The 13748-nt window shown below is 43.0% G+C and overlaps 1 protein-coding gene across 6 annotated transcripts in view; it reads right to left on the reverse strand.

The window, feature by feature from the left end:
- ULK2 (unc-51 like autophagy activating kinase 2) overlaps positions 1-13748 on the reverse strand; it is an 87832-nt gene that overhangs the window by 70087 nt on the left and 3997 nt on the right. For 5 of the 6 annotated variants that reach the window (XM_045984289.1, XM_045984285.1, XM_045984286.1 and 2 more), the window contains exons 4-5: positions 4453-4485; positions 4125-4161 (exon numbers count right to left, since the gene is read on the reverse strand). In XM_045984289.1, coding sequence (XP_045840245.1) covers positions 4125-4161; positions 4453-4485 — 70 coding nt within the window. The remainder of the gene's footprint in view (positions 1-4124; positions 4162-4452; positions 4486-13748) is intronic. The other variant, XM_045984288.1, reaches the window with a different exon arrangement.

Here is a 13748-nt window from a genome sequence, read left to right on the forward strand (position 1 = left end):
AAAATAGAAGCGCTCCTTGTTATCAGCCAACGGTTTGGGATAAATGTCCGGATTTCACTCCGGGCATTATGTGAGCACAAATTAAATGCAGGTGGGGCCAATGAATGGCGACTGGGACCCTCATCCACCACTTGTAGCTGTGAGGGGTCTGCGCTCCCGCAGGGCTCTCCCTCATCTTCCCTGCTACAACACTCCTGCCCCACCACACTATGTCTCATCACCAGGCACCTTCAAGAAGGAACACTTCTACTTGTTTTCAGTACTACAGAGACACAACATGGACATTACTGGAGGGTAGTCAGAAGACAGCGGCCACTCCAGTGTGTGTGTGTACGCTGGGGCATACTGCAATGTTAACAGCTTGATCGGGAGTCAGGCTGCCTCTCTTCCCATCCCGGCGCCTCCGCCTCCTCACTGCGTGACCCTGGATGATGAACCCTCCGGGCCTACTTCCTCCCCTAGAAAAACTGGAAACAGACTAAACACATGGGGTGTTGTGACAGTCAAACAAGATAGCACCTTTAGCAATGAAGACTTTAGAAAAAGCCTGGCGCAGAGTAACTATTCATATATAGTCAATACACAAAGATAAACTTTTTATTACAATGGCTCTAAAAGTCACAAGTGTGATTCCTTGAATCTACATTAGGGATTTAATATCCATGACCCTCCCTACTAAATCCTTTGTGAACCTACTTCTGTATGTGAACATACAACTCAAGAATACGCTCTACATAAACTTTCTATATGCATTTAAGAAGATAAAAACGTTATACTTGGAACAAATGAAATGTTAGTTTTAAGATCATTTTAGACATAATGACATTTTTATGTCCTTAACATCTTCAAATAAGGTAAGTCCCCATGGTTTATAAATAGTTTTTTCTGTTTTACTTTTTTTTTTTAATCCTTTGGGGCTCTTTTCTTGATGTTCACTGAAAACAAAAAGAAATATAAATACACTAAAACACATAAGTGGTATCTTCCATATGCCATCCCTTGGAAATAAGCACCGCTAAAAATACGGAGCATATTCCTCCGGATCTTAGTGGGTGGGTCAAACCAATGATTAGATCTTTATTTTCGTAATGTTTTACTTAAGTTACTTTGCAAAAATTAGAATGAACAGTTTTCCGTTTCATTCATTTACATTTTCATTCTAGGGCTACTTTAAATGACTACAGCTGCTCAGAACTTGAATTTTTGCCTCATTACATACAATTGAGTATACTTAAAATTTATTTGCTTCAGAGTCCAAATTCTAGCGCTGTTCCTGGGGGGGGGGGTGGTGAGTGATCTAGTTTAAGCTGTTTTTGAACACAAACTAGAGTAAACATTCACATAGTTCTATGAACATGGAATGCATACTTCTCAACACAACCCCATAAACTGAATTTCCCAGGTTAAAAACAGTATTTCAAAGGCACAGCCAGCATCAAAACTCTTCCAAATAAATGAATTCTTGAGCAAGTTAGCCCAGAGGGAGGAGGCTCAGCCACAGCTGCCACGAATCCTGCCAGAACGCACGTTAGAGTACGACTTGCTAATTAATTTAAAATGTTTTTAACTTACAATCCATAGAATTTGCTTTCCGTCTTTTGAAAATGTGAATGGCATTTTATTTATCAAAGCAAATGAAAGGACTAAATGATCACGTTGTGTTAGAACAGCATTAGACCGTCCAGACCAGTGCTCTCCAACAGAAATACGTGACCCACATATGTAACTTTAAATTTCCTAGTAGCCACATTTTAAAAACTAAAAAGAAACGGGTTTAACTAACATATATTTAATCTAATACATCCAAAACAACTTCACTTGTAATCAACAGAAAATCCTTAGTGAATTATCATTGTTTTCTTCCTTGAAGTGTTCAAAATCCAATACATTCGCGTTTGCACGTTGTCTTCGGACTAGCCCACACTTTAAGAGCTCCGTAGCCCCATGAGGTTGTTGGCTATCTTACTGGGTGGTTTAACTCTGGAAAATTCCTTGAGGTCCGGATTTCTTTTCTATGTCTTTACAAGGGTTTTCAAACAACAAGGGATTCCTTTAAGGACTGTGGCGGAGAGGGACCAGGTTGCGGTTCAAGGACTCGAGCAAAACCACAGCAGTCAAGCGCTGTGAAGGGGGCCCTGCTGTAAACCAGCTCGTCTGACTCCAACACTCAAGCCTCACTCACGGGCCTCCTGTTCTAACACTCCTGCTGTCATATCAAATAGGAGCTCGACCGGAACCACCTTAAGTCCGCGACACCAGCAGCAGTGCCCCGCATCAGCGAGGAGGACTTCTGTTTCTGAGGGAAACTGATACCCTAACGAGGGCACCGAACTGATAGGGAGCCACTCAATCTGACCCCGGAGGAAGGTGCTTTTACCCGGATCACTGAGACCGGCAAGGAACTCGAGATTCTCTGACTGGGCAGGCAGAAGCAGTGTGTTTTCTAGCTTGAACTTCTTTCCGCCAGTCGTCTCACCGCATTCTATCTACTAGCAACGGGCATTTTGGCGGGGGGGGGGGGGGGGATATATATATATTACACACACACACACACACACACACATATATATATCAAATAAGGATTAAAAAAAAAGAATCTTGGTTGGAAAAACACAAAACTACACATGCAATAAACTCCCAAATTCAAGGTAAGGGGTAAGGACGGGAGTGGGACTAGGGAAGGACTCGGGCAGAGCTTCCACTATTTATAAGTTTTTTTTTTTAATGGGGGGAGGGATACCAATTTCCTTCCTTCATTCCTTTCCTTCTTCTCCTTCCTTTCCTTCCTTCCTTCAGTCACTCACTCCCTCCTCTCTTTCCGCAACAATCAGCCAAAAACCAAGCTTCCAAATCCGGTCTCTGTCCCCAGTGCGTCCCTGAGGCCTGCTGGCTCCGGAGGGGTCCTGCGGCTCTCGCCCTGCTACTGCGGCGGGCCCACGGTGGGCAGGGCAGGCGGGACTGGCCTGGGGAAGCAGGAGCCGCGGAGCATCGGTCCCCTTGGGGCAGGAGCACGCGGGACCAGGTGGGGTGTCGGCTCCCCTCGGGCCTGACTCTGGCCCGTCAGGACGAACAGGACGCCTGCTCTGCTCCTTCTCCGAGGTGGCAGTTGCGGCGCCCAGCCGGCCAGCTGATGCGCGCGGACCACTCTGCTGGCGGCAGACCGTGTGGCGTCCGTGGTCGTCGGCGTCCTAGGGTCGCCGCTGTCCCTTGTGCACAAGGAGCTTGGCACCCAGGGGCCACCTCACCCATCACCGCACCAAGCAGGAGCAGGGGCAACACTCCCAGGGCTCTTCCTATTAATCTCTCTGCAGCTTCTGAAAGTCAGCGATGTTTCATATTTCAAAGATTTTTCAAAGCTCACTTCCAGTTGCACTCCCTAATTACTAGGTGAAATTGAACATTTTAATTATGTTCTCGTAAACTGTCCACACCCTTTGTAAGTCTTAGGGTCACCACCAACCGCCGTGACCGGTTTAGAGGTTGAGATATTTTTTGCATATTTCCCTTGCATTTTAAGGGATCAACAGCTGGCCTCATCTAACACAATTTTAAAACATACTTGTGGGAGACAGACACATTTTGATCTGAATGCCTTATATCCATCCTGCCTATACACATTCTGGATACAGAATTTCAAGCACCATCTAGTACTAAAATCTTACCTCTGCCACAAAAAATTTCAATGTTACTTTTAATTAATCCTTTGTAACTTTTAATTTACAAGAAAGATTCACATTGATAAACACATTCTTAGATATATTTTTTGCATTGTGATTTTTTTTTTTAATTTTTGAAAGAAATGAACGGGACTAAAGGTTCACTGCTGGCAACCCAATAGAGTCTCTTGAAGATGAGAACCATCTGGTCTTTTTCTCTCTTGGGAAGAGGACCCATCTCTCCAACAGTAACAAAAAGAGGGAAGGACTTATCCGCAAGTTTAGGAATAAAACCACAATAAACAACAGTTGGTCAGCAAAGCAATCATACTTAAACAAATACACAAATATTTATTGAACGTTTCTGTACAAGTGCAGAAAGCAGGGTCGGCATTATTTCGGAAGTAGCTCTGAGGACTCAACAGACCACAGCACTATCTTTATTGAACACTGACAGACAAAAATTACCTTGCAAATAATCTGCCAGGTCTCCACCATTGCAGTACTGATACATAAAAGAAAAGATAATTACAATAAGGAAACTGATTCAAGATTAATTCAAATCATGATCAGCTAATTTTAATTAAAAATAGTTTCTATATAGTGTAAATCTAGCCTGAAAAATCAAGAATTATAGTATCAAGATTTTTAATTATATATTCCTTATAAAGTAGAATCTAAGTCACTAAATGGACTTTATGAATTCAAAATTTCAAATAACAATCTACTGTCCACTTTAAAGTACATATTAGCCAGAAAGAATGTGAAGTAATTAAACGGCACATACACTACCTACCTCCATCACCAGAAAGACAGAGTTGGGTAATTCCTGAAAAGTAAACATTAAATAGAATTTAGAGAAAGAATGAAGCACAAATTTAAAAAAATAATGGCAGTTAATAAAAATACTATACTTATTCATTATGAAACAAGTAAAATAAAATCACAAAACCTCTTAGTAAGTGAAATTTAAAATCCCAACACAACAATTTAAGCATCCCAACTTCAAAGCCAAGCCAAGTTTTGATGACACTAATAGAGTCATTTTGTTCAATTCTGTTTATGGAAAGAACTAAAGAAAGATTCACTGTTTGGTCATAGCTATGGTAAATTTGTGGGGGGCAGGAAGGAGTCTCTGCTCCTCAGAAAAGCACTTCCACTTTGGAAAGCTTACAATTTGAGCAATGATTTGATAGTCCTATCTAGCAGCGCTAAATGCACAATCCGATTTCCGGAATACATGACCCAGGATGATTAGTTTTTTGTTTTTCTGATTCTTATGTTTATTTGGAAGCAATCACATTATCTGAGAACTGTTGGCAAAGGAAAGACATTTATTTCCTCACATGTCTTGGTAACAGACTGATTTTTACGGAACTGATTTCAGAAATTTTACTACATCTTTCAAAGTCATATGCTATATGATATCCAGATCCGTTGCTTAGGTAATTCAAAGACTGGCTTCTTGATTCCTCAATAATAATTTTTACAATGTTAATTAAATTTTAAATTGTGCTTCCTATAGCCTAAATGGAGACAGTGTTCAAATGTGATTCAAGATACAGCCCTTCCCAAAAGCACTTGGCTTCACTTATACCCTAAATGTAAGAATGAGGAGTTCTGGCAGAGGATAAGAGGAGAGGTTAGGCAGTATCCCTCAGAGTGTAGTTCAAGAACCAGTGCCAATCAGTGAATTATTTGGTACTAGCCCACATGAGATAATTATAGAAACTAAACATAAGAAATTTTAAAAGGCTTAAAGCAATTTAACGAAATAATTTTATGTCTGCTAAACCTAATAATAAAAACTTTGGACATCTGTTTGTAGGTCTTTCTTAACTTCATTTTTACAACTATTTGTTTTTATTGGATTTTATCAATAAAGTTATCAGGTCACACTAACTGGAAATAAAACCTGGCATCTCAGTGCTTCTAGTCTAGAGCTCTTCAGTGCAACAAGAAGCCATACAGGGACGGCCACAAAGTGGTTTCACGGAGTTCTCCAAGGGTCTGGATGCCACAAGTCAAGAGCTAAATTACGTTCTGCAAGAAACTCTGTGACTTGGGATGATTTACCTCACTTAATTCTCCAGAGGACTAGACAAAAAATTCAAACACACTGTACCCAACTCTTTGAGTCCCAGCCCCCGCCGCCCTCACACGGAGGCATTTGGAAGTTCAGAAGAATGGCAGTGCCTTCTGCTCTGTGCTGGGGAACCAGGAACCACAGTCCTGCCCAACCGGGATCACCCCCAGCATGCAGAGCCAAGCCGAAAGCCTAAAACAGACAGCTGGTTTCCCTAAACAGCAGCACTCCCACGAGCAGGAAGGAAGTGGAGAGCGTCAGCTCCCAGCAGGCCAGAAAAGCAAGTCTGCAAGAAACACTTATTTCCTTTTATCATAAGCAAAAACAAAAACACATTTCTAATTTACCTAAATCATGTCTATGGTGAATCGGTCTATGTTTAGCCATCTAACCTGATCAAATCCAGACCAAAATGCCTTATCATCCCTAAAAATACTGCGATCTCATTAAACCACAGTCGTCTTCTCCCTAAGTATGAAGTACAAAAATATTATCTAAAATCAGTATTGCTTAGCCATACAACAGCACCACATCCTAATTACTGAAGACAAGAGACAACTAGGAATTCCTTAGAGAGGGCTAAACTGTTGACTCCGCACGCAGACATGGAAAGAAATATTTTAACACCCTGATGTCTCATGCAAGTCTTCTCTTGCCCACATTTAAAGCCAAACAAACCTGCAAAGGTTCAATCATTTTCTCTTGAACACCCCCCTCCATTACAAAATAGCGTACATCTTTTAAGTGAAGCACGTGAGACGTCTGGAGCACGAGTAAGCTCCGAGAGCCAGGAAAGAGTCCGCGAAAAGAGCAAACAACCACTCAGGGCGTCTGCGCACAAACTGAAACGCTGATGGTAGTGGGGCACTAGGGTGGAACTCAAAGAGGTACTTGGAGGGTCAGAAAGGCCAAGAAACGAGGCCAATGGGCATGTGAGCCAGGCCACGGAGGGTTTCCCAAAGCTGAACACACATCTGATCTCCTGGACTAAAACTCAGGAAATCCTCATCCGTAACTCCTCCCCAGGGAACTTCCATCCACAGAATTAAACTCAATGAATTTCAGTTTATCATTTCCCTACTCAAACTCCTTAATAAGACAGAAAATCCCTGAGAAGGAAAAAAAAGCAAGGTATTATTATGAAGCACTCTATGCCAGTATACAAAAATTTAGATGAAACAATTTAAAAAACCATTTGTTCAACTAAAAACACAATCCTCAGGATTATTCTCCTTGGGTTTACATTGTATTAACCAGCCTGAGAGCATCCTAAGAGTAAGCCGGCTTGGGTTATCATCTCCCTTTACCAAGGGGGTGGTGTTTATAAATAAAAAATAAAGTCTTCTGAAGGACGCACACCACAGTGGGTTTTTTCTGGAAAAAGAAATAAAGGGAGCTATCAGCAGAGGGCATCTCTTTTTCACTTTACATACTGCTAGACCACTTAAATTGTTTTCCCACCGAGGGCCTGTTACTTAGAACAATAAAGACAAAGTGAATTTAAAAACCAGATAGCATGACTAGGTGCTCTTTCCAGCAGAATTCAGATGCTCAGGATCAGAAGGGGGAGAAACTAAAGTAACAGAACAATTCAGTAAAGAGCAAGAGAAAAACTGAAAGCAAAGTCTGGACTCCTGAAACCCACCCCTCACCATATCTATGCTACTTTTCCTGATTCATTCTCCACCCCTTAGGTGACTCCTATGGGTTACTTGGAACAGAAGAAAGGAAATCCTTGTAACCTCCTAAGGGATGAGAGATGAAGGGCTCTTTTCTTATGTCAATGAGGTGACCTTTAGAGAGCCCCCAGGTCACCTAAGGGTGGCCTTTCCACCAATCTTTGCCCCACATTTTCCTTCCATGAACCTTGAAGTATTTTCAGCACTTTGGAGACCGTCGTTTGAGAGTTACTCCAGGCTGTCTTCCCAGTGTTGGCCGCACTGAAAAGTTCCTTTCTCGTTTCACCGCCACTCATTTCTCCTTGTATTTTGTTAGTGGTGAGTGGTCAAACCTGGTCCATTCGGGACTCCCGGAGCCAGGTGCTCATGGACCCTTGGGCCCCAGTTACAAATTTAGTAAGTGATAACAAAGGACTTCCCTAATCTAAACCCGATTTGCCCGTAATTCTTCAAATTGCCTGAGTCTTTGCAGCACAGAAGGCATCACCCTCTTCCGCAGCTGTGCTCAACAACAGGTCAAAGTCTGGGTTCCCCTTCTGGAAAAATCAGATGAGCCCCTACATCATTTCTCTGCACATAAATTCCAGGGACCAAAGACGTAAATACGAAAAACCAAAACCATAAAGACTAGAAGAAAATGGCAGAGGGTCATTTTTATAATTTCATAGTGGAGAATTCCTTATGTGATATGAATCCTAGAGGCTATTAAAGAACAGATGTGGGGTCCCTGAGTGGCTCAGTTGGTTAAGCAACTGCCTTTGGCTCAGGTCATGATCCTGGCATCCCAGGATTGAGTCCCAGATCGGGCTCCCAGCTCCACGGGGAGTCTGCTTCTCCCTCTGACCTTCTCCCCTCTCCTGTTCTCCCTCTCTCTCTCTCAAATAAATAAATACAATCTTTTAAAAAAATTTTAAAAAAGAACAGATGGACAAATACTACTACACAAGAATTTCCATATACCAAAGAGATGCTAAAAACTCCCTCGTCCCTACTGCCCCGCCCAGAAGAGAGACAGGCAAACTGGGAAAAACATACACAATCCATAGGACAAAGAGCAGACAGCTCGGATTTCCTCTTCCTGACCTCACACGGCTACGGGCAGCCCTGTCTCCCAAACGTCTCAGCCACCGTCTGGGCCTCTCCATCTCCGGGGGCCACCGCTATCACCCAGACCCCCACCCACGGTGTCCCCGTACCCACCCCTGCCCATTCTCCAGAGTAGCCCGTGGTTTACATACTTTAACAGACACCTATGCTCACTGATTTTTAACAGAGAATATTCCTTTTCCTAACCACAATGGTTAAATCTAATGTTTAGATATATGTACTCCCTCGCTGGCATTAAAGGACCTGGAATGCAAATTCAGAATCAGAAGACTGCCCAAGCATTACAGAAAGAAGGAAAGCAGAAGTGAACGCTCCCCCACAAAAAAAGAAAATCGCTTTTATTCCTCAATTACAAAGTGTTTATTGCAAGACCTTAAGATAGAACACATTTGAAAGAAGTAAACAGTCACCTTCATCTCACCATCTGAGACTGACCTGAGAGTTTACGCCTTCAAACGTACACTCACACGCAAACGGAGCACATATTTACATCTTTGTACGTTTTAACATAATCCATTTCCACCTTTTTGCTTATCCCCACCCCTCCAAACAGCCAGTATTTCCAGCTGGTATGTATCTTTTCACAACTTTCTCATAGTATAAAGTGTGTATTTCTAACGGCAACATTCAAATATTTTTTAACTGCCCACTATACAAGACACTGTTCTAGGTGGTGAGGATAGAGACAGATGCCCTATTCTCGTTAAGCTTCAGTTCTAAGAGGTAAGAGTCAGGGGGGACACCAAACAAAAGAACTGAGTATATAAAATCTGTTAGAGGGTGATGAGTGCTTTGAAAAACAAGTAGGGAAGGGAGACAGTGCTGGGGAGGGGACTGTGATTCTATTGAGCGTGGCTGAAGAAAGCTCAAATGTATTTGTCGAAAACACAACGCTGGTGTAAAGACCTCAGAGAGGCTGAGAATACGTTTATATCCGTATACACAGTGCACCTGGGAAGAAAGGCCCAGGGAAAGGACTGCTGCAGGGACCACGCCTGCCGGAGGGCCCTGTGGGCGGAGCAGAAGCCACAAGCCCAGGGAACTAGGAGGCGGGTCAGAGATAACAGGGTCATGCTGTGCAAATCAGGACCCGGCCTTCACTTTGATAAAAATGGGGAGCTGCTGCAGAGCCCGAGCAAAGGACCAACAAGCCCTGACGGACATCACCGGAATGAGTCTGACTGCAACGTTAAAGAACATTCTTACAGGGTGTGGACGCAAAGTATTGTCCTACAGCATACCGAAGAGTTCCAACACTTCCCACTTCTACCAGCGGTCCACGAGAACACTGTACACCTCCTCCTCAGTTCCACCATAGGAACTGAGGCACTTTTTAATTGGCCAAAGGGATGCGTGAGAAGGGACAGCTCACCGTTTCTTTACTTTACATTCCCCCGCCCACTTGTTCATGAATATTATTTCATACATTAGCCATCTTTATTTCTCTTATGAGAACCAACCATTTGTATCCTTTGCTTACTGTCTCTCTGGGTTATCTCTTCCTTACCAATCGGTGAGACGATTTAGATGTTTGAGATATTAGCCTGGTATCTGTTGTGCTGTAAATACTTCCTCTTTTTTAAAATTTTACTCTGGTATAATGTATATTCATTAACACACACAGGTTGAAGTGTACATTTCAGGGGTTTCGACAAATGCACAGACCCATGTAACCACCCTGCCAATCAAAAGACAGATCATTTCCATCATCCCAGAAAGTTCTTTCATCCGCTTGCCTGTCCCCGGCTCCCCGGAGGCACCACCCTCTCCTGCGCCTTCCCTGACCTCTACCGCCCCCGCTCAGTCCCGCCTCTCCTGGGAGCTCACAAAATCGCAATCGTACACCGGAGCTGTACACGGCCGCTTCTTTCCCTCAGCACTGCAGAGGCCTCTTTTCGGCAACAGGCTTGAGCAATGGAAACGTGAGCCAGGCAGAAGGACCCACAGTGACCGCCACGCTGCAAACAGGCTCCTTAAGCGACCCGCCTCGAAATGGCCACAGAGCCCAAGTGACCAACGTAACCAGTAACCACGGACGGTTACCAAAAAAGGGCAAGCTCCATGTGCCCCCCCCCTTCACTCTGCATTATAACGGCGGCCCCCACCCCTGCCTCCTCCAAAGACAGTCTCTCCCTTCCGTCTGCCCCAACTCCCTTGCGGCACAGTCAGCAAAGGTCTACTTCTCTGTTCCGCTGAGCGAATTCTTTCAGGACCTGCACCACAGGCCCCCACCCAGTCGGGACATTTAAACACAAGCTAATGTTTAAAATTCATATGCTGTGGCAGGTATCAAGTTTGCTCCTCCTTATGGCTGTCCACTTGTTCATGGTACTATTTGCCATAAGGCAACTTTTGAAAAATTCTATAGCTTCTGAATTATCTTGATTTAAAATACCTTTCCAACTCTTGAATTATAGTCATCTAAATACTATTCTAGGATTTTGGGGCTCTGGGTGGCTCAGCTGGTCAAGCGTCTGCCTTCAGCTCAGGCCATGATCTCAGGGTCCTGGGATCGAGTCCCACATCAGGTTCCAGGCTCAGTGGGGAGCCTGCTGCTCCCTCTGCCTCTACTCCCCTCCCTGCTAGTGCTCTGTCTCAAATAAATAAATAAATAAATAAATAAAATCTTAAAATATATATATTATTCTAAGACTCTTGCTCTTTGTTTTATATATTTAAAGTCATTTGGAAATTGAATTCTTTTTAATTCATTTAATTCATTTGGGAATTACTGTGGAAAATGATGAGAATTGGGGCACCTGGGTGGCTCAGTGGATTAAGCCGCTGCCTTCGGCTCAGGTCGTGATCCCAGAGTCCTGGGATGGAGCCCCACACTGGGCTCTCTGCTCAGCAGGGAGCCTGCTTCCTCCTCTCTCTCCGCCTGCCTCTCTGCCTGCTTGTGATCTCTGTCTGTCAAATAAATAAATAAAATCTTAAAAAAAAAGAAAGAAAGAAAATGATGAGGATAGGGATCCATGCTATTTTTTCTCAGACAACTCAGCTTTGCCAGCACCATTTTATTAAACGAATCATCTTTTCCTCACAACACCAAAAATTACCTAGTGGTGGATATTTATCCCGGTGAAGTCCTCCTGACAATACTTATCTCATGCCCAGAGGGCTCAAAGATAGGTATCTTTGGAAAAACAGAAATGGTACCTCTCTCCTGCTCTTACAAGTCTTCAGTGGCTTATTAGTGCCGCTGAAGTCAGAATCAAGCCCGCCCGTGGCCCCTGCCGGCGTTAAGGCCATCACCAGCTACCACTCCCCTCCCCTCACCCCTGCACTCCCACCCCTGCCCCAGGCTTCTCCCAGCTCCTCAAGCTCTCATCTGTAGAGCCGCCTGTCTGCGCTACGCAGAAGACTTCCCCGCTCGGGCCTCTCACCTGGCCGCCTCCCACTCTTCCCCCAAGCTCAACACCATTTCTTCACCAAGTCTTCCCCACCCCACAAAGCGGGGAGCCCTACTCCCCTCACCCCACACATCTTCTTCTCAAAGGTCCTGACTGTCCTCCTCCCCTCCACAGCACTGTGCACACACAGAATAAGTAGCTATTCGCTTCGCGTCCTCTTCCCCAATATGCCGGAAGCTCCACGGGGGCAAGGAGCATTGCTGTTCTGTTTGCCGCTCTGCTCCCGTACACTCCAACTGATCCGAGAAATACCGAGTACAAGGAAATCAGTAAGAACGATGAACACAAGAAAAGCATCACAGAATGGTAACAGGAAAGTCACAGAAGAAACACAAAAAAGCAAATAAAACATGAAGATGGTCAATGCAGTAATGATTTACGGAAGGAAACGAAACTAACCAGTCATTAAATCGAAACAAATTGGCACAACCTTCTGCAAGGCAACATGCTAATCCCTTTTACCAGACGATTCCATGACCAGGAATTTACTCTACAGGAACACTCATTTAAATTAGCAATGATATGTACACAGCTTTCTCTGCAGCACTGTTTCTAACAGGGAAAAATAAGAAACAACCCAAACGGCCACAGTTGGGTCTTAAGTAATGATCATTTAGCCCTATGGTACTATGTTGATATGAAAAGGTATCCAAAATACACTAAGTCTAATAAAACAAGTTGCATTTATATAAAAATACTATTATTAAATCCCTCACAATGCAAAGCTTAAAAATCTAAGTATAAATGATTATAGCTGCATATATAAGATGAATAAATTGAAAACTCAAATTATCTCTGAAAACTGCTATTTCTTTTCTAATTTATTCATGTTCACAATGATTATTTTAACTATGGGGATATATTAATTTTTTCATTAGGGAAAGCATGTTGCTTTTTAAGTGTCATCTAAACTGAAACTTGATTTTTTACAGTGTTGGAAGTTCTCAATTTATAAAAGTGTATCCATAAACTTTAGACAGATCTCCAAAACTGATGGCCAGGAAAAACAATGTTTGTTTCAAGTAGATGAAATTACTGTACTGTCTCTATGAACATACTGTAAGCAATTAAGGAAGCAAATCTAAAATATTAGGTCAAGACTGTTTACTCATTAGCCAAATGCTCAAAAGTGTACTTGATTGATATTTCATAAATGTATGTATTTCTAGTAGTATACAATGCACAAAATATAAACATTTTAATGCAGTCATCTTAAAATTCCTGATTCTTTGGTAATTCAGGTTTTTGAGTACTTGTTCCTCCTAAATATCTCACTCTACAACCAAAGCCAGTACTTAAGAACATTTTCCTAATAGAATGAAATCTAAGTATACTCTCTACTTTCTGAAAGCCAAATCTACTCTGCAATTGACAGGGTTGTCTGTGCTTCTCAAAAAATGGGAAATTAAGAGTTAATATTAAACAATTTTTGTACCAGGCACTGACTTGTACCCCTTGGTGCCCTCTGTCTCCAGAGACGAAGATGAACTACACAAACAGCTCTGAGGAGAATCAACATTTCAACCAGGGTGGCGAGATCAGTTTAGTTTTGACTTTAAAGTTTTTTCCCATTTTTTGCTGTGCTGCTTTCAATTTCGTGAAGGAATGAGTCACACCCATTTAAACAGGTAATGGGCACACCCCACAGCACTCACATAGTCTGCACACGAAATTTAAATTGCAGTTTTGGGGGAGAGTAATCACACACTACAGTCAAAAATTTTACAACTCTGGGGGCACCTGGGTGGCTCAGTGGTTTGGGTCTCTGCCTTCGGCTCAGGTCATGATCTCGGGGTCCTGGGATCGG

This window comes from Meles meles, chromosome 18, assembly GCF_922984935.1.
Source record: "Meles meles chromosome 18, mMelMel3.1 paternal haplotype, whole genome shotgun sequence".
In the NCBI taxonomy this organism is placed as follows: domain Eukaryota; kingdom Metazoa; phylum Chordata; class Mammalia; order Carnivora; family Mustelidae; genus Meles; species Meles meles.